The 25660-nt window shown below is 51.5% G+C and overlaps 1 protein-coding gene across 1 annotated transcript; it reads left to right on the forward strand.

Annotated features, from left to right (window-relative positions):
* Positions 1-4085: 4085 nt before the first annotated feature.
* On the forward strand, positions 4086-20668 carry BEST4 (bestrophin 4). The gene is made up of 10 exons (XM_007061648.4): positions 4086-4520; positions 5838-6015; positions 6622-6716; positions 9258-9491; positions 10360-10514; positions 10681-10758; positions 11481-11639; positions 13364-13444; positions 19003-19157; positions 20266-20668. Exons 2-10 carry the CDS (start codon positions 5864-5866, stop codon positions 20666-20668), a joined length of 1512 nt encoding a protein of 503 aa, XP_007061710.2. The 5' UTR covers positions 4086-4520; positions 5838-5863.
* The last annotated feature ends 4992 nt before the right edge of the window (positions 20669-25660 follow it).

Raw genomic sequence — 25660 nt, forward strand, 5'->3', positions numbered from 1 at the left:
CAACCCCCTGCTGCCCTCGTATGGCCTACGGGCAGCACTGGGGTTCCCCTGAACCCCAGGGTCCTTCACTCCAGCTGCCACAGCTCCTCCTTGGAAGAGTCGCTGCGGCCAGTGCAAAGAATCCTGGCACACAAAGGGCTCAAGGAGGCAGAGGACGAAAGGAGACGGGAGGGAGCGAGGGCTGTGTGGGGGACGGAGCAGTGGGCGGCAAGGAATTAATTCCTTCCTTTCTCCGAGGCCACCAGGCTCTGGGAACTGAGACTTCCCTGGACGCCGGGGAAAGGAGCAGTCTAGGCTGGGGTTAACCCTCCATGGAGAGATGTACTGGCCCCAGGAAGGAACGGCGGAGTTTCGGGAAACGTTTCATTAACAGTCACTCAGCCTCAGTGCCGGAAGGACAAGCAGGTTCACCAGACACACCCCGAACCTGCAGCCCTCTCCTGGGAACCGACTAGCTCCCAAAGTGACCTGCTCCTGCATGGCCTGAATCTCCCATAACCTTCAGGCTGGATTCTCCCCTAGCTACCACGGCTTCAGCGGGTGCAAAGATCTGACTGGGGATAGGGGGAAGAAAGGGGTGCAGGATGCTGACTATAGCTGGCCTTACCAGACGTACCAGCACTAGACGTAAGGCAGGGCTGTGAGATGAGAAACAGCTCCAAGAAGGGGAGGGATAGAACGCGTTGATATCTCCGTTAGAGGAAGCCGCATTTCCTGCAAAGAATATCGCTCAGCAATCTCTGCTTGGCAAGGAGCCCCTGCCCCATATGTTGGTGCTTTGTTTTGATTTGAGTATTTATTTATATCCCACCAATGCTTTCTTCCAGGGGTTTACTTCAGGGTAAGTCCAAAACACACAGCAGCAAACTAGTTATGACTCAACACCAAGGCGGGATCAATATCCACCGGGGTCTGGAAGTGAGGGTGCATAGCACCGTGGAGATGCTCAGGGAATACACGGTTTCCTTCCAGAGGGGTTGGAGGAAAGGCAAAGTCTTTTAAACAATAGCACGTGGACAGCTCCGCCTCTTCCCCGCCTTGCGGAAATAAAAAATGGTTAACAAGATAATGCATTTAGTTTTCTCAATGCCAGTTAAATATATAAGACCCCGAGGGGCTGCAGAAAAATATACTTAATCTGCATATGTAAATTAAACAAAGAAATTGCACATCAGGCTTTAATGGGCTCTAACATGTTTCACAATATCTTCATTAGCATGCACTGACGAGCAGGTCAGTACCCCAAGGGCGATCCCTGAGGATTCCAGCCGGAAATGCAGCTGGAGGACACATCCAGGCAGGAAGGTGAGAGCATTACTGGGACACGCATGCCATGCTAGAAAGCAAACCCCAGAAAGCTCCTGGGCTGGCCTGCCATTCTTTGTGTATCTGCCTGCAGCTGCGGTGCTGGTCATCCTAGCGTGCTATGTTAGGCTTCCACCACGCCTGCTTCGTTACTCTGTGTTTAGTTATTTCCCCCCCCAGAGACAGAGCCATGTGGTATCCTCACTCGAGAGACTGGAAACTATTTTATGTTCCATTGCAGCTTTCCTTTTTTAATCTCAAGGGGAGCTAGTTCAAGTCCACCATGCTGTGAGAAACTGGCTCCTTTTCAGCCTTGAACAAACTTGGTCACCAAAGGGCACTCAACTCAGTAATTCAATAAAGATGTGCTTGAGGGAAGCCAAACTGCTCAGAGTCTCAAAGCCGGATTGGGTGCCTGTGAATAGAGCGGCTGCCTCCTGGGCACTCCCTCCTGGGCTGAGGTCACTCTGCTGGCACCCTGCCTTGGTTTCCCCACTTTCAGGGCTCACTCACTCAAGCTACCCAACAAACTCTTCTCTGGTTCTGCTACTGCCCCGCCCCCCAGGCTGGGTTTATTAAAAGAACAAAACCATTCCCAAAACAGGTTTCAGAGTAGCAGCCGTGTTAGTCTGTATCCGCAAAAAAAAAAAGGAGTACTTGTGGCACCTCAGAGACTAACCAATTTATTTGAGCATGAGCTTTCGTGAGCTACAGCTCACTTCATCGGATGCATTCCCAAAACAGAGTTTCTTAAAATCCCCATCAAGTCTGTACTCCGCATCTTTCCTATGCAGATGGGGGTGGGGGCGGGGGGGTCATCCAGGCTATCCCAGCCTGCGGCCTCTTTCTGGAGACTCAGGACTCCCTATGGGGAACCTACTCACTGCCCCCCCCCAATTCTCCCTGGGCATCACCCTCCCTGCTGTTCTTTATTGGGGAACCAGCCCCTCCGGACTCAGCTGGTTCTGCTGATTAATCTTCACCCCCCCATCCCAGGTGTGACAGGCAGGGCTCATTAGATGGGTCACACAAGCCCGGTCCAGCTCTTAAAGGGCCAGGCTGCCCCAGGACAACGCAGAAGAATTCAGTGCCTGCGGGGTTCCCCCGTCCGCTGTGCCGGGGCAGAGAAGTGGAGAGGTTGGCTGGAGTTTTTCTCCTGTGTTCAATGAAGTGAAGGGAGGTGAGAGCTCAGCAGCGTCGCCAACCCCAAATGTTCAAAAATCATGACTCAGGCTCACCAAAAATCATGAGATTATGTACAAATAATCGATCTGGGGTTTGTTTTATTTGCCTTTTGCTTGTTGAGCCTTTAGGGTGCGCAGAGGTCACATTTGGAAGCTTTCGCCTCAGCCACGAGGGCTAGAAACTTACTTTTTCTTAAAGAACGAAGGCTGAAACCATCACAGATCCCCTTGACTCCAGGCACTGGTGCTTTAAGGAAAACAAGAATTGTCAGGAGACTTGGCAACACTGAGGAAGAATACGCCCTAGTGCTTTAGAGCTAATGCAGTGGATGCTGCAAGGGTGTGTTCACTCTCTAAGGCCTTGTCGACAGGGGAACGTTACACTGCTTTAGCTTATCTCATTTTTAAACCAATGCAACCCCATGTGTGGACACTCTTACTTCAGTAGAAGAGGGATTTATTTTGCTTTCGCTTATTCCTGTTCCCACTTGAATTAAACTAATACAGCGGTTCTCAAACTGTGGGTTGGGACCCCAAAGTGGGTCACGACCCCATTTTAATGGGGGGGGCGACAGGGCTGACGTTAGACTTGCTGCGGCTCAGGGCCAAAACACAAGCCCCACTGCCCGGGGCCAAAGGCCAGCCCGAGCACTTCAGCCCTTGGTGGCAGGGCTCAGAGTTACAGACCCCCCGTCTGGGGCTGAAGCCCATGGGCTGCGGCTTTGGTCTCTCTCCCCCCCAACCCCCCCGACCTGGGGTGGTAGGGCTTGGGCTTTGGCTCTGACCCCCCTGCCCAGGGTGGGCTCAGGCTTCAGTCCCCCCGCCCCACACCCCACCTTCCAGGGTCATGTAGTAATTTTTGTTGTCAGAGGGGGGTGCGGTGCAATGACGTTTGAGACCCCCTGAGCTAATACAAAAAACAAACAACATACCTGTTGGTCGGAATCAGAGGTTTGTACTAGTTGAACAAAATCAATTGAAATTCTCACTTTAGGCTACACTGGCTCAATTTTAAACCATTGCTGAAATCAGGGCTCAGAGTAGGGGGGAAACTGGGATGGTCACCTACTCCAGCTCTGCTCCTAACCCCAAAATCCACCACAGCCCAAGAGGAGCTGGATGCTTCTGCTACAATAGTCAGCAATGAAAGAGTTAATGTTCCAATGTTCACTGTTGTCATTAGGCTCCAGAATAAACCCACGTTCACTCCCTTAGAACCATTGTCTCTGTCTCTTTGCAGACTCGAGGGCGTGAGGGTGGGGTGCCTGGGTCAGGTCACCTTCACAAGGTTTCTTTGCAACAAGAAAGGCTAGAAACTTTAATTTAAAAAAACCCCAAATCTTAAATTCTGCTGACTCTTATGGGAGCAAAGAGACACAGTGGCACAGAGCAGCGGCCTGATCGCTCTCTGAATGACCCTGCTCGGAATGCCTTGAGCCTGTACTCTCTGCACACCACGGCCTGCCACACGCAATCAAAACCAGACGTTTTCCAGGCCTGGGCTCCCCGTAACCAGAGCCATCTGCCTCGGTTTCTCTCCGGTGTGGAAGGAAGCTGCAAGCATTGCCTCTGCATTAGGTTCAGCTGGTCCTCCCTTCGCCATCCCATGCAGCGCTTCATGTGTGGAAATTACCCAGCGGCCCCTGCTCCTGGCAGCACTGCCCAGCGCGACTGGGGAGGTTGAGCAGGAATCCCAGGATGCAGCCGTGCATGGATCTCTCCTGAATCTCTGCTGCACGGGGAGTTAGCAGGCAATCCCCATTCGATGTGAGTGGCCATGTGCCAGGCAGGCCTGCGTGAGGACAGCGGGACGATCTGGGAGCCTTGCGAGTCGGAGTGCTGACTATATCGGCAGAGGCATGGCTGGTGTGGCCCTCCCTGTCAGTTCCCTGTTCTCTGCCTGGCGCTAACCCCCAATCCATCACCCTGAGGAATGCGGTTTATGAGCCACGGGGAGGTATTTAAAGGGAGAACGTAAAGGCTCTGTCGCTGCCTGGACGCTGGTGGGACAAAAAGGGACTCCTGGTGCAGGTAGGAGGCTCTCCCCTCCAGGGGAGCAGCAACGGGTATGGGTAGGAGTGGGGGTCCGTTCATTTGTGGGCGTCCCCCTTGAAGGAGTTCTGGACTAGCAGTGTCTTGTAGGGGAGTGTGTGGGAGAATCAGCTGTTGCCACTGAACCGGCTCTTTGAACAGAAACAAAGCGTGTGTATTCTCCACGCGAGTGTCTGAGCCGAAGCGGCACTGTTTCCCTTAAATGGTTTTCAAGGGGGACTCTGGGAAGCCGGGTGGGAAGGTGGAGGGGTCACCACCTTGTTTGGGCTGCATCCCCTTCTCTGGAAGCTGCTACACCATCCCAGGCAGGGGCTGACTTTTGACCTGCCTGAGGAGCAGGTGTTCACCCAACTGCACCGTACAGCATGGGTATTCCCCAGAGCAGAGCCCCCCAGAGAAAGGGCTTCTCTGCCCGCCAGCCTCCCTACAAACTGCTCGGTTCACACCGTGCCCTGCAGCAGCTGTGGGTTTACATGTTAAGCTGGGAGAGTGACAAATCAATAATGAGCCACGCTGCAGCCTAGGGCTCTCTATTATAGCCATGTAAGATGGGATAGTGCAAATCCAGACCTGGGGTGGGTGGCTGTAACTCCACTGAGCTCAGCCCAGTTTTATCTGATCACACCTGGTCTGAATTGGAACCAATATGTATCAATAAAACTGACATTATGAAGGGAAGCATCTGCTCAGCTGGCACTGTCTGCTAGCAACGGGTGTATGCACTCGCCTGTGTATCGATCAGCTGGTGCCATCTACTAACAGTTGTTGCTCTGGGTGTGTATGCTTGTGCACGTGTATGGTTTCCCCACCAGCACCATGGTGGGTCCTCACCAGGGATGGAACACCGGACCCTCAGCATGAGCCCCTACCAACTGAGCTAAAAGAATAACTATCACATGGTAGATGTAGTAGGTTCTTATCCTCTTATGTGGAACAACCACTAGAGAGCGACAAAGACATGCACGCCTAGCGTGGCTTACACATGCCCCACCCACTGCATGGGAGGTGTCAGGTGGTGTGCGTCGAGGCGCACGGCTGCCCCTTGGTGGCTGAAGGAGCATGGGCTCGCAGTTGGCTGACGAGTGTGGCATCTGCGGCCATGGATTATTATGAGGCCTGCACTGGAAATGCGTGCTGGCCGCTGGATCCCAGCCTGGTGGCCGGAAGCGGGCTCAGGCTCGGTCTGTGACCTCCAGCCAGGGCACTTGAGACCACAGAGCTTCCTCAGACTCGCAGGCAGAGCTCCAGGGAGGCGGAGGGGAAATCTCACTCTAGTGCCGTCTCTCCCCACTGCAGCCCGGAGGGGGCGGAGGCAGGCAGCCATGACGGTCTCCTACACGCTGAAGGTGGCCAATGCCCAGTTCGGAGGCTTCTCCAAGCTGCTCTTCAGGTGGAAGGGGAGCATCTACAAACTGCTGTACAAGGAGTTCATTGTCTTTGTCATGCTATACACAATGCTCAGCATCACTTACCGGTGAGTCTGTGGAACGGCTTCCCCACATGGGATGTTGACGCTCCAGGGACAGAACCCAGGACCTATGGCAGCCCTCTGCCTCCTGGGATAAAGGACTGATTTCATGAGCCGGTAGCAGTAGTAGGCTGTTCCCTTCTCATGCAGCAGCCAGTCTGTTTCACTCGCATGCGGACTTGCTGGAAACACCTGTGTCCTTTACCCACTTGCTGTTGCTGCTTCTCTTTTATTAACCCTGTTTCTGCCGATGGACAGTGCCTGCCGTTAGAGTATCCATCCATTTGACTGGAAAACATCAGGAAATGCTAGTCTCAGGGAAAACCTGCCACTGCAGAGATCCTGCAGGCCCCCATCAGTGAAAGATCCCTGGCTTGGCACATGACAGCTGGAGTGGAAACTCCTGAAGAAATATACCACAGCGAGCCATCCATCGCAGGCTGGGGGGTGGGGTCACTTGGGGAGGGAGAGAGCAGGGAGGAGCTGGTGCTCCTGTGAGGGGCCAGTGAGAGGAAGGGGAGTCTGAAGATGAGCACAGAGCGGAGTTGGAGGTTCCAGGCAATAACGCACACCAGGTTAAGCACCTGATCCCGGCTCTTTGTGTCCCTGCAGGCGGCTGCTGACTGAAGAGCAGAAGCGTGTCTATGTGAAAGTGGCTCAGTACTGCAACCGCTCCACGGACCTCATCCCCATGTCCTTTGTCCTGGGTAAAGTGCCCCCTACTTTGTTTTCCATCCTTAGTGGCCAGTTAAGGCTGGAGCGAATGGATCAGGTGGGCCAGGGCATGAATCTTGGAAGGGATCCCTGATTCTTTGGCTCCAGGCCCCAGAAACACACGGGCAGTTAGCCCAGTTCCAATTAAGGTGACAACAGTTATTTTCACCCCAGGATCTTAAAGCACCTGCCACAGGAGGGTTAGCACTATCATCCCCATTATATTACAGATGAGCAAACCGAGCTCCCAGCAGGTGAAAATGACTTGCCCGAAGTCACACAGCATATCAGAGGCAGACCCAGGGATAGAACTCAGGCATCCTGGCTCCCACTTGACCACACTTCCTCCCAATATTGTCCATTCGGCCTCTCTATTCCCCCTGCAGAATTCTCCTTCCCTCTGCTAAGCTGTTATGTAGCACTGCTGTTCTGCCCCAGAGGTGGCTGCATTTCAGCAACCCCTGTGGATAAGTGCAGCACATTTAGGATCCTCTGGGGAAGAGAAGTCCTGCAAAAACGTGAGCAACTGTTGTATGTGTGAGCAGAGGGCACGGATAGAAGGGAGGGTTGGGAGGGGGCACCAAGCGTGAGTGGAGAGACATGGAAAACGGTGCGAGGGATTAATGATTAGACATTTACCGCATAAAACAAGCCCTTACCCAGCCAAAGCTTCCCATGCTGGGAAAAGTTTGTGGGAATGCAGTGGCGCCCATGAACACCTCTCCCCACCCTGCTGTGCCTTGGGAACGGGATTATCTCTGACAGATGACTGGTGCATTATTTAGTGGCACCCTGCCCCTCCCAGGTGCCAGAGAAATGAGGAACTTCTTTGCTCCTTTCTGAGAGGTGCTCCTGCAGTAGCTAGCCTGCTGAGCTCGGGTGGCTGCCTGCCCACGGGCTGCCCCCTGGTGCCCAGGCCTGATATTCACAAGAGCTAGAAATTCACCCCGTTCAGAGAGCTGGCTGGCACAAGGCGTGGGCTCCACCGAACAGGGTGAATTTCACCCTGTCTGAGCATCCCTGAAAGGCCTCAGCTGATGGATCTACCAGCTGTTCCCTCGGGGATTCTGGTCTTTTCACCGCTCTTTACAAAATCTCCTCTAACGAATTCAGCCAGAGTCTGGCTAAATGCTGGAGCTGTTCATTCAAGCCCAGCTGTAGGTTATCAGATGTCAGTCCTGATCCTTCCGCTATTGCCAGGGGAAATGAGTCAAAGGAAAAGCACAATGTCCCTCCAAACAGCTCAGCTACTCTTTATCTCTCCTGCCACAGAGAAATCCGTCTCCCACAGAAACCAGACAAACGTGGTGACCAGGTGTCTTCCCACTTCTGTCTCTTTTCTAGCCACAAACCGCTCGGAGACCATCTTCTGGTTACACACCTTGTGCAAGTTATTTACAGCGTTCTCCCCACCAACCGTACAAACTTGTGCAGCTCTGTACTTACAGCTGCATGCAATCCTTAGCGCCCACAGCCATGGAGGGGGAGACCGAAGGTTTCTGAGAGGCAGAGGGCTCTGGCTCTGAACGTGGGTAGGTGGGTGGGTCAGTCATGTCGCTTCTCTCTGCTCTAGTCTACCCCCTGCTCTTCCTATCTGTGCCTTTTCTACTTCCTGGGCTCATGGGTTAATTAGCCTTGTCATGATCTCCTGCCCATCCCCAGTTAGGCCCAGCATTGCCCCTTAGATTTCCTCCAGAGCGATGCAGTTGGTGGTCCAGTGATGAGAATGCTGGTACAGTTGTCACAGGCGGAAACTGGCAGGTCTCCTACCGGCCGAGGGGAAAATCTGTCTCTTCTTTATGGTGTGTAGAAAGGGTGGAAAGCGTTCGTTGCCCTGCCCCCAGAACATCAGCGTTGTTTCTGCGTTGGGGATATGAGCTATGGGAGGTCTGCTTTGCCCTGGCTTTGGTGTGGAACTTTTGGTTCTTACATGAAGGGTGGGAATAGTGATTCTTTAACCAAGAGAGTTTTCGCCCCGCTGTTGCTCAGGCTTGGCTTAGATTTGGATTCAAAGGGCTGATGTTAACAGGTGGGCTAACACCTTCCACCTAATGCATCGGGGAAGTCTTCTAGTGTGAAGGGCTCATACATGCTGAATGGATCACATTAAAGCCAGTGGAGGAGGGCAGGTTTTCACTCAACCATTTTAGTGGATGTTGAAGGCAATGGGCCAGATTTTCAAAGGGATTTAGAGAGGGACCAATTGGGATTTTCAGAAGCACCTGTCAGTCTCTCTAGGTGCCTAGATCCCTTTGGAAATGGGGCCCCATAAGCCTTGTCTGCACTTGTCTTTTAAAACACATCCGTTAGCACACGTGAGCTCCCACACGCTCACATCCCATCTAGACAAGGCAACACAGCCACGGCCCACACTGCAGCTCTGCCGGCCCCTCACACGCAGCCCAGCCCGCAAGTCACCAGACACCGTCCCTGGTTAATGACCCCACTTGCTCCTGCCTCTCTCCTTGCTGGGTCTCCGATGCTCGGCCTCCCCAGCTAGTAACCGTGCCCCTGCGGGCTATCTCCTTGGGCAGGTTTTTACGTCACGCTGATCGTGAACCGGTGGTGGGCCCAGTACACCAGCATCCCGCTGCCTGACCAGCTGATGTGCGTCATCTCCAGCACCGTCCACGGGAAGGATGAAAAGGGGAGGATCCTGCGGCGCTCGCTCATCCGTTACGCCAACTTGTCCTCCGTGCTCATCCTGCGCTCTGTCAGCACCAGGGTGCTCAAGAGGTTTCCAACCATGGACCATTTGGTAGATGCAGGTGAGCTCGTCTCAGGGCCGGGGCAGAGCACTGATGTGTTGGTTAATTTCCAGGCTACGGCCAGCAGCTCTCTGCCTAGGGAGCAGCAAGGGCTGGAGTTAAGGTCCAGTGTCCAGGGAAAGCCTAGCTTGGCAGGGCGTGTTTTCTTGCCCAGATGATTTCCTGTCCCCCTTCCATCCCGAGGGACCCATTTCTCCCCATGCCTTGCTCAGTGGCGGCCTTGGAGACTCTTCCTCCCTCCACTGAATGTAGACTCTAGGGGTGGGAGCCTTCCTCTGGAATCTGTGACCCTGGAGCGACTCCCTCCTGGGCAACCAGGAGGCCAGGTTAGCAGCGAAACCACATGGAGTTCATCACCAGTTACTGAGGCAGAGGGATGGAACTGGTTCCAGGGGCTCCCATGGCTGGCTGAGTCACAGAAAGGGGGCTGGACAGCTCGGGGGGGGGGGGGGGAGGCAGAGCTCAGATCCAGCCCAAGTCGGTAGTCACTGGGAGTTGCTATCAGCTGGTGGCTGCCTGGTGGTCTGTGTGAAATGAGCTTTGGTCTCAATCCGGTTCCTAAGACGGGGTGCCCATCACAAAACCCACCCCACCCAACCAACTCCCTTGCTGGCAGCATCAGCAGAGAGATCAAGGACTGAGCGGGTCATGGAGACTGATCTCCCTGCCCCTGGAGAGGGCACCCCCATCTCAAGATGGGGCACATTGATGGGGCAGCGTGTGGGGAGCTTGCCCTGCTGCTGCCCACGCCGTATCTGTTCTGAGGATTGAGGGCTGCTGCAGCCAGGCCAGACAATCTGATCCCTTTCACCAGTGCTGGATTCATGGACCCTGAATATCTGCCCTCCTGCTGTCTCCCACGCTACAGGCTTCATGACACAGGAAGAGCGCAAGAAGTTTGAGAGCCTTCACTCGGACTTTAACAAGTACTGGATCCCCTGTGTGTGGTTCACCAACCTGGCTGCCCAGGCGAGGCGAGATGGGCGGGTCAGGGACGACGTGGCCCTCCGCTTACTCATAGATGTAAGTTTGCAGGGACTGGAAGGTCAAGGGATGGGGCGGGGGGGTGTGAAACAGGGGGCTTGTTGCTGGGATCTGGGGAGGAGGAGTGTCAGCTGCTGGTGGGGGGGAGCCTATCCAAGGCTGCTGTCACCCAGGTGATAACCCCCACTTTCCCCTCTCTGCATAGGAACTGAATCTGTACCGTGCCAAATGCAGCATGCTGTTCCATTACGACTGGATCAGCATCCCACTGGTGTACACACAGGTCAGTGAGTGCCCGGCCTTCAGCGCACCCTCCATTTCCAACCCTCCAATGGGATCAGGAGATGGGAACCACACGGCCCACGGAAACTGAACCCTCCGTCCCAATCACAGCAAGGGAATCAGCTCCTTTCCCTAACACCCTTCACATGTAAGCCACTTCAGGCTACTTCTACAGGGTAGAGATTACCTTCTACATATAGCATCTTCAGAGAATTTATGGGGCCCTGGGGGCTGACCCACGGTGTGGTAGATCCTTGTCTTCCTAGACACAACTTGAATTTCTCTATCGCTTTTCATCCCAAAGCACTTGGCGCTTCACCCACCACTACGCTGCATCCACCTCTGGGGTGGGGTGCAGCAGCTGTTTAACAGCACACGGCAACATTGGACAAGGAGGGGTTCAAACAGGGAGGGAAAAAGGATCCAGTTTCCTAATGAAACTGTAGGAAGAGTGTAAAGTGGCAGCATGGAATCACCCAAGTTGGAATTTGGCCAGGATACCAATTTACACAGCACGCTACTCTTGTGAAATGTGCCCCAGACTCTTTAACGCTCACCAGTGCCGGGATCTCGGTGTTACTCTCGTCTATCTCCATCTGTCAAACTGTACCGAGTCTCATTTTTCAAAGCAGTAGTTCCCCCTTTGGGATTCTCCATTTGCATTGGGACTAGCCAGTGGCTCCTCCCCACCCCGCTCTGGCTAACGGAGAGCCTCTGTTGCAGGTAGTCACAATCGCTGTCTATTCCTTCTTCGCCTTCTGTGTGATCGGGCGGCAGTTTCTGGAGCCCCTGGACCCAGAGCAGGATCAGGACCGGGATCTGGATCTGTACGTCCCTCTGACCACCCTCCTGCAGTTCTTCTTCTATGCTGGCTGGCTGAAGGTGAGCACGGTCCTGGCGCAGGACCCTGCCGGGCACCAGCTTGGTGGGAGATCTGACCTTGCCCCCGGTTGTCAGACTCCCCTGCAGCCCCTGTCCCCTCTGTGAACGTGACGTAGGGTCCTGGGGGATGTCAGGGGAATCAATGAGGAGCCTTTCACCTCTAGGTCACTGTGACACTCCCCAGGGGCACCCACTGTCTGCCCTTAGCATGAACCAGCTTTGTCTGTCTCTGCTGTGGTTCAGCTCCCTGAAACCAACAGCCTCTGGCCCCGCAAGCTCGTACTTCTGGGTCTCTGCAGACTCGCCCTTTCTGTGCAGGCCAGTGCTAGGTGTACACAGAGCCACCCCCAAGTCCTCGCGGCGCTCCGTGCAGCGCCTGCCCCTGGACGCTCCTAGGCACCAGGTTCGCTGTCCCGGAAAGAGAACAGTGCGCACGTCACCTTGGTGAATCCAGCCGAGGCGTCGCACTTCACTTGGCACCACAGCGCTACGAGTTATTTCTAATACAAATACGTTTATTGACAAAGAGCCGAGGCCCAAAGAGCCAAATGAGTCGTGCGCAAGAATATTAGCAGCAGAATGGTCACACGGACAACAGCAGGATAACAGGCTTAGCAGAGTCAAAACTTAATTTTAATGGCTCAAACCCTTGTCTAAAGTAGTTTCTCATCTACAGCAGTATTTCCCAGAGGGACCAGGTCAGATTTTCAGTAAATAGACATAATGATTAAAATTGCATCAATATATACGCCTTTCACAGCGAAATGAATGACCAGCATGCTCCTGGCTTTCGCTGGAGACCTTCCAAGGCCCCATCGTTTAGGGATAAATCCTACAAAAGCAAAAAGAAAAGGAGGACTTGTGGCACCTTAGAGACTAACCAATTTATTTGAGCATGAGCTTTCGTGAGCTACAGCTCACTTCATCGGATGCAAAAAGCAAAAAGCAATTCGTTACGCGCAGCGAGTTTTTCAGGCCTGTTAGGAGGTGCTGACACAGAGCTGTGAACCCTTTGCCAACTGGCGCCCGTGGGCTTGTGTCTCACAGTCACTGCGGTGGATGTATCCCAGGTGAGTGAGTCTTTCCCATCGGATGGACTCAGTGAGAGATGAATTGGGATCTTGGTCCAATACCTAGTGGGACAAGTGTCGCACTCAAAAATTAATTCTCTCTGACTGGCCCCCTCTTGTGGACCCTTTTAGCAATGACAAAATGGGCCACTGGGACTGACCTCCACTCTCTGCCCTAGAAGGGGTCTCTCCAGCTCAGGGCAGATGTGCCTCAGCATCAGGGAAGATTACAGCACTGCTTCCCATCTGTACCTCTTCTGCGGGCAAGCAGAGGCCTCCAGGGCTGCAAATCCCTGCTTAAGAGGCTCCTTTTCGGTAAAGCCTTTAAGTGAAAATCCACCACCGAAATGAGAGAAGAGAAAAGATTAGAAAGCCAGTGCACATGGCTCCGAGACTGGCCCTTCAGCTGGGCTTGCACTGTGTGCGTTCAAATGCATAGTCCACATCGTCATCCACATTTGTACTATGATCTCCTTGGGAAAGGGACCGGGTACGTACACACTACACAGTCCCTAATGCACCCGTGGTACTCAGCAAAGAAGTGGTCATCATAGCAACAGCTGTCAGTGCAGCGTGTTTCACCAGCATCAAAGAACCCTGCGCCTGGTGTCTGAGTGCGTGTATCTCATGGGGTGTTCTGCCTTCATTCTCCAGGTAGCAGAACAGATCATTAACCCATTTGGAGAGGACGACGATGACTTTGAAACTAACAAGCTGATCGACAGGAACTTGCAGGTGCGTCCCATCCCTCCGAAGAGCATATAGTGTAGAGTCAGGTGTGCCGGTAGCATATCTTCAATGCCTCGGGGGCTGTTCCATCAGATTGGAATAATCAGGGCTGCACCGAGATGCTACAGGCCAGGATTAGGGGCAGGACAGGGAGCCTTTTGCCGCCAAGTCACAGATTAAAATCCAGCCCTTGTATAGGCGTTCCTAGAGCCAGTGAACTGGGGCTTTCAGCAGGCAGATGTCCACATCACAAAACTGACCATCACAAGTGATCCTCATTGGCATTGCAGTGGAGAAGACCCAGAATGAATGGGCTGTATCTGAACTTCAACTTAGGGGTCTCTCCAGAACAGGGGTGAAGCTCAGCCCCAGGGGATGGTGCCCGTGTGACAGGGAGAAGCTAGCACTGCTAACGGTGGGTGGCAGACATCAGCCTCTGGGATTAATTAGGCTGGCACCATGCACCAGGCATAAAAAATCCACAGGAGAAATGGAAACAAATAAAGGAGAAAAGCTAGGGAAGTGTGAAGCTGGAGGATTGTTCCGTCACAGAATGCTTCTCCCCGGTGCCCAGTTCTCCACCTACTGCATTTGGCTGGAGAGGGTACAGGATGAATCATAGAATCATAGAATATCAGGGTTGGAAGAGACCTCAGGAGGTCATCTAGTCCAACCCCCTGCTCAAAGCAGGACCGATCCCCGACTAAATCATCCCAGCCAGGGCTTTGTCAAGCCTGACCTTAAAAACCTCTAAGGAAGGAGATTCCACCATCTCCCTAGGTAACGCATTCCAGTGTTTCACCACCCTCCTAGTGAAAAAGGTTTTCCTAATATCCAACCTAAACCTCCCCCACTGCAACCTGAGACCATTACTCCTTGTTCTGTCATCAGCTACCACTGAGAACAGTCTAGATCCATCCTCTTTGGAACCCCCTTTCAAGTAGTTGAAAGCAGCTATCAAATCCCCCCTCATTCTTCTCTTCCGCAGACTAAACATCCCCAGTTCTCTCAGCCTCTCCTCATAAGTCATGTGTTCCAGTCCCCTAATCATTTTTGTTGACTCTTGGACTCTTTCCAATTTTTCCACATCCTTCTTGTAGTGTGGGGCCCAAAACTGGACACAGTACTCCAGATGAGGCCTCACCAATGTCGAATAGAGGGGAATGATTACGTCCCTCGATCCGCTGGCAATGCCCCTACTTATACATCCCAAAATGCCATTGGCCTTCTTGGCAACAAGGGCACACTGTTGACTCATATCCAACTTCTCGTCCACTGTAACCCCTAGGTCCTTTTCTGCAGAACTGCTGCCGAGCCATTGGGTCCCTAGTCCGTAGCCGTGCATTGGATTCTTCCGTCCTAAGTGCAGGACTCTGCACTTGTCCTTGTTGAACCTCATCAGATTTCTTTTGGCCCAATCCTCCGATTTGTCTAGGTCCCTCTGTATCCTATCCCTGCCCTCCAGCGTATCTACCTCTCCTCCCAGTTTAGTGTCATCTGCAAACTTGCTGAGGGCGCAATCCACACCATCCTCCAGATCATTTATGAAGATATTGAACAAAACAGGTCCTGGGGCACTCCACTTGATACCGGCTGCCAACTAGACATGGAGCCATTGATCACTACCCGTTGAGCCCGACAATCTAGCCAGCTTTCTATCCACCTTATAGTCCATTCATCCAGCCCATACTTCTTTAACTTGCTGGCAAGAATACTGTGGGAGACTATGTCAAAAGCTTTGCTAAAGTCAAGGAACAACACATCCACTGCTTTCCCTTCATCCACAGAGCCAGTTATCTCATCATAGAAGGCAATTAGATTAGTCAGGCATGACTTGCCCTTGGTGAATCCATGCTGACTGTTCCTGACCACTTTCCTCTCCTCTAAGTGCTTCAGAATTGATTCCTTGAGGACCTGCTCCATGATTTTTCCAGGGACTGAGGCGAGGCTGACTGGCCTGTAGTTCCCAGGATCCTCCTTCTTCCCTTTTTTAAAGACGGGCACTACATTAGCCTTTTTCCAGTCATCTGGGACCTCCCCCGATCGCCATGAGTTTTCAAAGATAATGGCCAATGGCTCTGCAATCACATCCGCCAACTCCTTTAGCACTCTCGGATGCAGCGCATCCGGCCCCATTGACTTGTGCTTGTCCAGCTTTTCTAAATAGTCCCGAACCACTTCTTTCTCCACAGAGGGCTGGTCACCTCCTCCCCATGCTGTGCTGCCCAGTGCAGTAGTCTGGGAGCTGACCTTGTTCGTGAAGACAGAGGCAAAAAAAGCATTGAGTACATTAGCTTTTTCCACATCCTCTGTCACTAGGTTGCCTCCCTCATTCAGTAAGGGGCCCACACTTTCCTTGACTTTCTTCTTGTTGCTAACATACCTGAAGAAACCCTTCTTGTTACTCTTAACATCTCTTGCTAGCTGCAACTCCAGGTGTGATTTGGCCTCCCTGATTTCACTCCTGCAAGCCCGAGCAATATTTTTATACTCATCCCTGGTCATTTGTCCAATCCTCCACTTCTTGTAAGCTTCTTTTTTGTATTTAAGAGCAGCAAGGATTTCACTGTTAAGCCAAGCTGGTCGCCTGCCATATTTACTATTCTTTCTACATATTGGGATGGTTTGTCCCTGTAACTTCAATAAGGATTCTTTAAAATACAGCCAGCTCTCCTGGACTCCTTTCCCCCTCATGTTATTCTCCCAGGGGATCTTGCCCATCAGTTCCCTGAGAGAGTCAAAGTCTGCTTTTCTGAAGTCCAGGGTCTGTATTCTGCTGCTCTCCTTTCTTCCTTGTGTTAGGATCCTGAACTCGACCATTTCATGGTCACTGCCTCCCAGGTTCCCATCCACTTTTGCTTCCCCTACTAATTCTTCCCGGTTTGTGAGCCGCAGGTCAAGAAGAGCTCTGCCCCTAGTTGGTTCCTCCAGCACTTGCACCAGGAAATTGTCCCCTACATTTTCCAAAAACTTCCTGGATTGTCTGTGCACCGCTGTATTGCTCTCCCAGCAGATATCAGGGTGATTGAAGTCTCCCACAAGAACCAGGGCCTGCGATCTAGTAACTTCTGCGAGTTGCCGGAAGAAAGCCTCGTCCACCTCATCCCCCTGGTCTGGTGGTCTATAGTAGACTCCCACCACGACATCACCCTTGTTTCTCACACTTCTAAACTTAATCCAGAGACTCTCAGGTTTTTCTGCAGTTTCATACTTGAGCTCTGAGCAGTCATACTGCTCCCTTACATACAGTGCAACTCCCCGACCTTTCCTGCCCTTCCTGTCCTTCCTGAACAGTTTATATCCATCCATGACCGTACTCCAGTCATGTGAGTTATCCCACCAAGTCTCTGTTATTCCAATCACCTCATAATTCCTTGACTGTGCCAGGACTTCCAGTTCTCCCTGCTTGTTTCCCAGGCTTCGTGCATTTGTATATAGGCACTTGAGGTAACCTGCTGATCGCCCCTCTTTCTCAGTATGAGGCAGGAGCCGTCCCCTCTCACACGCTCCTGCTCATCCCTCCTCCCGGTATCCCACTTCCCCACTTACCTCAGGGCTTTGGTCTCCTTCCCCCGGTGAACCTAGTTTAAAGCCCTCCTCACTAGGTTAGCCAGCCTGCTTGCGAAGATGCTCTTCCCTCTCTTCATTAGGTGGAGCCCATCTCTGCCTAGCACTCCTTCTTGGAACACCATCCCACGGTCAAAGAATCCAAAGCCTTCTCTCCGAAACCACCTGCGTAGCCATTCGTTGACTTCCACGATTCGACGGTCTCTACCCAGGTCTTTTCCTTCCACGGGGAGGATGGACAAGAACATCATTTGCACCTCAAACTCCTTTATCCTTCTTCCCAGAGACACGTAGTCCGCAGTTATCCGCTCAAGGTCATTCTTGGCAGTATCATTGGTGCCCACGTGAAGAAGCAGGAAGGGGTAGCGATCTGAGGGCTTGATGAATCTCGGCAGTCTCTCCGTCACATTGCGAATCTTAGCTCCTGGCAAGCAGCAGACTTCTCAGTTTTCCCGGTCGGGGCGGCAGATAGATGACTCAGTCCCCCTGAGGAGAGAGTCCCTGACCACCACCACCTGCCTCCTTCTCTTGGGAGCGGTGGTTGTGGAACCCCCAACCCTAGGACAGTGCATCCCACGCCTTCCAATCGGCGGAGTCTCCTTCTGCTCCCTTCCCTCAGACGTATCATCTGGTCCACTCTCCGCATTAGTGCCTGTGGAGAGAACATGAAAACGGTTACTTACCTGTATCTGCCCTGCTGGTACATGGACATTCCCCTTTTTTCTTCTGGAGGTCACATGATGCCAAATTTCTTCACCATTCTTCTGTCCCCGATGTGCAGCCTGCTCAATCTTCAGAATCTTGTGCCCGTAGAAGCCTATCCTGACATCCGTCCAGGAAATCTTCAGTTTCTCTTATGCAACGCAGGGTCGATACCTGTTGCTCCAGACCTTGAACCTTCTCTTCCAGTATGGAGACCAGCTTGCACTTTGTACAGACAAAGTCGCATCTGTCCTGTGGAAGAAAGACAAACATAGCACATCCAGTGCAGGTCACAACAGCTGAACACCCCCCATCCATATTACCTTCCTTCTACGAGCTTCCTCAGGAGTTGTAGTAATTACTCTGAGAATCCGGCAAGGGCTCTCCCCAGGCGAACTCCCAGGCAAACTCCTTTTGGTCGCTGCTCAGCTGGTTCGCAACTGACTGGCTTTTTATGCAGTCAGGCCCACTTAAGGCTCACCTGGAACAAAGCACACCCAGTTCCCACCCTTTCAAACAACCAATCAAGCACACAGCACACAGTCACACTGTCCTCACACCAAACACTCAGATACTCACCAACACAGCCTCCTTAATGCAGCCCTTAACATACCTCCTCTCATGCAGCCTCCAGGTCTGACTCTCCCTCAGGCAACGTCCTCGCTGGAGTGAGGGGGAGTTTTGCCTTCGATGCATGAAACATGTGTCAGGGTCACCCTCGTGGCCCGCCTTTGTTCATAACACCCCCGCGTAGGCACTGCTAACAGACTTAGACAATAGTCCCAAAGGACATGTAAAATGGAAGGTCTCTGCCCCTCCTGAACTCCCCTTCTGCCTGCTCTCTGAGTGCTGACCTCCCTCCACCCTCCCCGCCCACCCGGCTTCCTCCTGGGATGCCCAACTTCTTCCTGAGCTGCTGATCCTCAGGGCTCCCTCCCTGGAGTCTTTCCCCCAGGCCAGATCCTTCTTCCCTATCCCTCTCTGGGCCACCTGCCTAGGGTTTGGCCCACTCCCAGACCTGCCACAGCTACCCTCTTCCCTCAGGGCCAGTCACAGAGGACCATCCCCCTCCTATAGCTCTTCTTCCCTGCCGAGCTCCCCCAGCCCTTTCTGGAAATCAGCCCATGCGTCCTCAGCTGGCTCTGATAACTGAATTGAAACACCTGATGCCAGAGCATCAGATCAGCGGATCCCCCACAGGCAGGACTGAGCCCCACTCCCCTTAAAGACCCAACCAGCCTGTGGCATGCTCTGTTCCTCCTTTTGAAGCTGAGCCTGCCCTTTGCCGCCCTTAGGTGTCACTGCTCTCCGTGGATGACATGTACCAGAACCTGCCTCCAACAGGGAAGGACAAATACTGGAATGAATCCACAGCTCAGCCCCCTTACACCATCGCCACGGCCGCAGAGACCTTGAAGCCCTCCTTCCTGGGCTCCACCTTCGATATGCGGTAAGGTCAGCTGGCTCATTTGGAATGAGAACAGCAGCTTTCCTGAAGCAGCAGCTACGGCCAAGAGCCTCTGGGACCGCTCCAAAGGGCGGTTTGGACCTGAAACACCACTCTAAAAAGGGCTGCATGGGCTCCCCTTTCTTGCCTCTGAGTCACGTCAGATCAGATTTACTCAGTTTACAAGTAGGAAGGTGATTTTTCTAATAACTGCCTGTGTCACAAACTGGTCCTGGAATCTAAGAGGCAAGCTGTGGGGTGGGGAGTTCTAGCTTGTGCCTCATCCGTTTATAAAGATCTGCAGGTCAAATTCTGCCCTTAGTTACACCTAAGTGAACCCCGTTGTCTTCAGGGGTAATTGAGGGCAGAACATGAAGACAATTGGGTGCACTAGGGTAAGTGAGGGAAGACTCTGGCCTGAATAATCTGAATTACTTACTAAGATGCATGACCTGGGAAGAACCCAGTCTGCAGTGAGATTGCAGGGCTGGCAGTCAGGGAAAAACATCTCTTACTTTACCAAGCAACTTTGGTGCAGAATCACATGGCTCTGCACTTGGAGCGTGTCTCACTCTTGATGATGCACAAGCCAGAAGAGACTCCAGCTCCCTCGGCGTTGAGCTAACAGGAGTAAAAGCCATCTCTTAGGCAGCAGCTCTGGCTCCACGTTGTACAGAAGCAGCTCTGTGAAGGAGATGGGGCTATTTTGAGTAACAATTTTTCTTACACTAACCCCATTAAATTGTGTTCGGGAACTTTGGCTTGGGAGGCGAGGGGCCCTCGCTCCAGTTGCCAAACCCAAGCTCAGATATTAAAGCCAGGAACGCTGATGCACTGGCCACGTTTTAGTCAGGGACGCGTCCTTTCAGCCCCCTTGCTGAGGCAAAGCTCCCACGAGCGTCCAGGGCAGCTTGGCTGAAGGTCTGTGCTGGGTGGGGCCTTGTTGTCCCAGGAGCCTGTCCCATGCACGTTGCGTGCTTTAGCCAGCAGCTTGTCCCCAGAGCGCACTCTGACGCCGATCTGAAGCCTTTCAAATCAACAGGAACCTTTCCCCTGCCTTCTAGCAGCTCTGACTCAGAGCCTGTGCCCTAATCCCACACTCCTTCCCCAGGATGAGCGACGACCCGGAGCAGAGCCAGCCGGTGGAGCCCTCACCCAGCCTGCCCCGCATGCACACGCCCTTGCTCAACCGCTTCCTGACCGCGGCCGCCTCCCCCGCTGTCAGCCTGAAGAATTTCGGGAGGAGCAACCGGGCCCACCTCCACCTTTTGCGCCTGAGGGGCGAGGGCGGCTTCCCCTCTCCCAACCCCCGCCACAACGAGGACCCCGAATCGGTGGGCCGCATCGATGAGGAGGAGACGGAAGATGAGGCCAGCGAGCCCCCCACACCCGGCACCCGCCTCAAGGTACCCAGTCAGCTGGAAGCTTCACGGGGGCCGCAGAGGGAGAACCCCCAGATCCAAGTGAGGCAGCCCTCCAACGAGAGCATCGACATCGACCAGTCAGCTGCCTAGAGGCAGCGAGCTCAGTGTGCCTTGTCACTCCACTCTCGGTGCGAGCTGTGCCCCTGGTGTCTGCCCTCTAGGCCTGGCAGCTTGTGTGACAGCACCACCAGCTAAGGGCCTGATCCAAAACCCATTGAAATAAAGGGAAGGAGTCCCCCTGGTTCAGTGGGCATTGGAGCAGGCCCATAGGGCCAGAAGCCAGACTGTAGTGATCAGCTCAAATGCTGCAAAGGGTTCAGTGAAGATCGTGCTCTACAGAAAGCCCCGTCACCATTTCCCCATCACACCCCTCCGGTTGCCATGGCCCAACTGTTGGATTCAGTGGGTGACAAAGAACCAAACTGAGGGACACAGGAGAAATATTCATACAGGAAACTTAAAATGCTGTGAGACGCCTCCTGTGAGGGTAAATAAACGTCTCCCTAGCCTCAGCCGTGTGATTCTTTATTGCTGATGTCAATCGTTTTCAACAACACAAATGCAGGGACATCGAACATGTGTGGAACATGGGGAGTGGTGGGGCTAAAATAAGACACGCAAGAGGGATTCTCGTCTGAATTATTCAGTCTTTTAGCTGGAGCCGTGTTTTGACTGAGACAGACCCGTATTGTGGCTCCCTCACACCTGCCTAGGCAGTTGTTAGGTCAGAGAGGTTACGGCCAGAAGGGACGACTATCTAGCATGAGCACCCACACCCACACACTAACCTAACGACCCAAATATTACAGCCCACAGATCGTCTTACATTGTATTTTTAAAAAAACTTTTTAAACTGGTTTAAGCGATTTGATGTTTTTGTGAGGGGATGACATAGTGATCAGAACAAGTTCCATGAAAATAACACAGTGATCACAGATGAGAAATCAAGCCTTCAAAGTTTGGAAATGCAAAGTTCAGGATGAAAACTCCCCTCCCCCCCAGCTTAAAATGAGCTATTTTTATAGCATCACAAATGCAATTAATACAGTATGGAATACCCACCCCCACAACCACATATCACTACACAGGTGATATGGCATAGTCTTCAAATGGGATTTTGTAAAGTCTCAATGAAATCTACAAAAACAAGCCAAGTTTGAAGAAAACTGGTTCATTCGTTTACAAGCTATGAACATTTAAAGGTAACAAGGTAAAATATTTCCATTTGGTTTGTCGTAGTTTAGAGCACTTCAGGGCCGCTGTCTCTTTTCCCAGGCTTTGTGTAAATGTATAGGGCTACTTCAAGGCTTCATTATTAATAAACTAGCATCCCCTACAGTTTGCAACAGGGTACACACATTGTGTGACTTTTGGAAACTGCAGAGGTAGTGTGCCCCCTACAGGCTGCTGCTGCAGTAGCAACACCAGCCTGGTCTCATTCCAAATTTCCAAGCCCCAGCCAGTTTGGGGACATGTTTAATAATTTTATTAAGATGATGTTAAAATAAAAAAAAATGGTACAGAGTTTAAGCATAGAAGTTTCTGGTTATCAGGGAATAACGTACAGATTATCAAGGGGTGCGAAGTTTGGTTTAGGATCAGGTGGCGTAAGGAATACATAAATTGCAATATCCCCGATTGGGGGTAAAAGGCTAACGGGTCAAAGTACAGACATTGAGATATGAGGGTATGTTGTTCATATAATGGCTACAAAACCAGCCCACATGTTGGATCTGAGATGGACTGTCTCTCCTGTACACCCTCCCATCTCAGTAAATGAAGAGACCAGTTAATCAAGTGCCGACTTCACATTAATTCAGAGATTGCAAGGCCAGAAGGGACCATTGCGATCCTCTAGCACAGCAGTTCTCGAACTGTGGGTCAGGACCCCAAAGTAGGTTGCAACCCCATTGTAATGGGGTCAAAAGGTCTGGCATTAGACTTGCTGGGACCCAGGGCTGAAGCCAAAGCTCAAGCCTCACTGCCTGGGACCAAAGCTCAAGGACTTCAGCCCTGGGTGACAGGGCTTGGGTTTTGGCTTTGGCTCAGGCTTCGGTCCCCGCTCCTGGGGTATTGTCAGAAGGGGGTCACAATGAAGTTTGAGAACCCCTGATCTAGTCTGACCTCCTGTATAACAGGACAGAGAACTGCCCCCAAAATAATTCCTCTACCAGACCTTTTAGAGAAACAGCCATTAGTGATGAGGAATCTACCAAAACTCTTGCTAAATTGTTCCAATGGTTTATTACTGTCACCATCAAATATGTACACCTTATTTCCAGACTGAATTTGTCTAGCTTCAGCTTCCAGCCATTGGACCATGATAGACCTTTCTCTGCTAGACTGAAAAGGCCATTAATATTTGTTCCCCATGGAGATAGGCTGTAATCAAGTCACTGCTTAACCTTCTCTGTTAGGCTAAATAGATTGAACTCTTTGGGTCTATCGCTAGAAGGCAGGTCTTCTAACCCTTTAAGCATGCCCATGTCTCTTCTCTGAACCCCCTCCAATCTATCAGCATCATTCTTGAATTGTGGGCCCCTGAACTGGACACAGGATTCCCCCAGCGACTGCACCAGTGCCAAATAGAGAAAATAACGAACCTCTGCTCCTATTCAAGATTCCCATTTACACATTTCAGGATCACATTAGCTCTTTTGGCCACAGCATCACACTGGGCGTTCATGATCAGCTGACTATCCACAACTGTCAAACAGAAAAGGAGTACTTGTGGCACCTTAGAAACTAACAAATTCATTTCAGAGTAACAGCCGTGTTAGTCTGTATTCGCAAAAAGAAAAGGAGTACTTGTGGCACCTTAGAGACTAACCAATTTATTTGAGCATAAGCTTTCGTGAGCTAATCAAATGGGCTGTATGTGAGTGGAGCCCTCTCCACCATGTTTCAGACAGGGAAATAAGCAGAGGAATGAAGTGAATTGCTGTGGGAGTATTGTGGCCACATGAATTATGCATAATCCCAGTCAGCAAGAGACCTGGATTCTATTTCCTACTTCACTACTGAATTACTGTGATCTTAAACAAATCCCTCCCTCGGTTTCCCCATCTGTGCAACAGGGAATATCCCATGAACGTTCTGACCCACTTGCACTCGTATAGAAAAGAGATGAGGTACTGGCGATGACATTTTTCCAGGATGCCTTTTATTACCGTAAGACCACCTCTGGTGTTTCTTTGGTGGAGGGCAGGGGATTCATGCAATGTAGTGAAGAATGCTTGTGTAAACTGTATAGCAAACCTCCAGGCCAAATTCAGGTCTGGTGTAGGCAGGCTCCTGTCCCACTAACTTCACAGGAGAGGCATCCAGTTACCTCAATGGTAAACTTGAACCTCCATTGCCTGCCAAGTCGCAGACAGCTGCAGCTAAGGGAACCATGGCAGAACATGCTGTAGTACCAGAGTTTAGACACACCAAAACCATCTGCACCTCTTATTCTCACACATAGCAGACAGTTTTCAGAGTAACAGCCGTGTTAGTCTGTATTCGCAAAAAGAAAAAGGAGTACTTATGGCACCTTAGAGACTAACCAATTTATTTGAGCATAAGCTTTCGTGAGCTAGAAAGCTTATGCTCAAATAAATTGGTTAGTCTCTAAGGTGCCACAAGTACTCCTTTTCTTATAGCAGACAGTGGTAGGCTGGGCACGGAGGACATGGGCTGGGGGTTACGGGAGGCACAGCCACTTCTTTTGCGCATGCTCTAAAGCCAGAACCCCTTTTCCTTCCACATGGCAGGATTTGGTTCTTGTGCACCGGAAAGGACGCTAGAGAAATAAGTTGTATAATCACCATTTTCTACCGCATTGAAAAGCAAGGTCTTAAGCACATACACAAACATTTTTGGTTTAAAAATATACATGGTTTAAGCCTGGTGTATATATTTGCACCTATTCCCAAGAAAAATCTGAGTAGAGGGAATTAGTAGTTCTCTGCTTTTGAAACTATTCAACATTTGAAAGGGAAAATAATGTAACCTAGGGCTTGTCCACACAGGGAAGCCACTGAAAAACAAGCTGGGGTGTGAATTTAAAGGGCAAAAGCTTTTCCAGGCTATTTCCCCATGTAGACAAGCCCTAATTTCTTGAGTGTATTCAAGTGGTTACTCAACGCTTCTCTGCCACTATTTCAGACTGGATTTGAGGACTCTTCACAGCCTGCAGAGGGAACTGCCAGCAATCTGTGCATCCTCTCTGTTAGAACGGCTCAGCCATGCTTGTGACAGTCTGCTCCCTCCTGATTAACAGTATTTCTTTCATTTTGTGGATGGCCAAGCTACATTTGTAATCGTGACCTGCAGGGTTTAGCAAACATTAAGGACGTAAGTGCTGTATGCTATGGGGTGCTCCCAGGGCTAACAGAGGTTTGTACAAAGACCAAGAGTGTTGTTACAGTTTATAAGTAAAATGTAGGAAAGTGATGCCAGCAACGGTTTATACGGCCATTTTCACATGCAGTTATTCCATCTGTGTACATACGTTACGGTAACTAGCTGCACAACCAACACAGGGGAGTTCTATGAAGATCTGCTATGTCTGGTATCGCACTCAGGTATAAAGGCAGAACACCTCCTTGAGATGAATAAAGCCAGAGCACATCTTAGAGCTATGTCAGGTTATCTGCAAGCAGGAAAACAAGACAAGCAGGGCTACACTGATTTAGTAGCTTCTCTTTAGTCGCAGGGGCTGAAGGCATCAAAAAAACAACCAAGAAACAGCAGCTTGTATTCTGTAAAATCTGGCACATGGGCTAAATAAAAGACATTTGACACCAGTTGTGTGCCTTTGCCACTGCTCCCTGGTGGATGGAATATATCACCACCAAGGTGGTGGTCACCTTGCTAGGAAACAAGAGCAAGAGCCAAGAAACAAGGAGAAAGGAACAGACTTGCACAGCACAAAACACTTGTTGGGGGACTTCTAGTTACACATCAAAGAAGTCTGCACCTTTCTTAGATTCAAACACTGAGCTGCATTTCCAGCCTGATAACCTACAGGAGACTTAAGACACGCACACCCAAGCAGAAGACTTGTTTAGTTTGATGCAGAGGAGAATCTTGGGTCAC

Source organism: Chelonia mydas, chromosome 8 (genome assembly GCF_015237465.2).
Source record: "Chelonia mydas isolate rCheMyd1 chromosome 8, rCheMyd1.pri.v2, whole genome shotgun sequence".
Classification (NCBI taxonomy): domain Eukaryota; kingdom Metazoa; phylum Chordata; order Testudines; family Cheloniidae; genus Chelonia; species Chelonia mydas.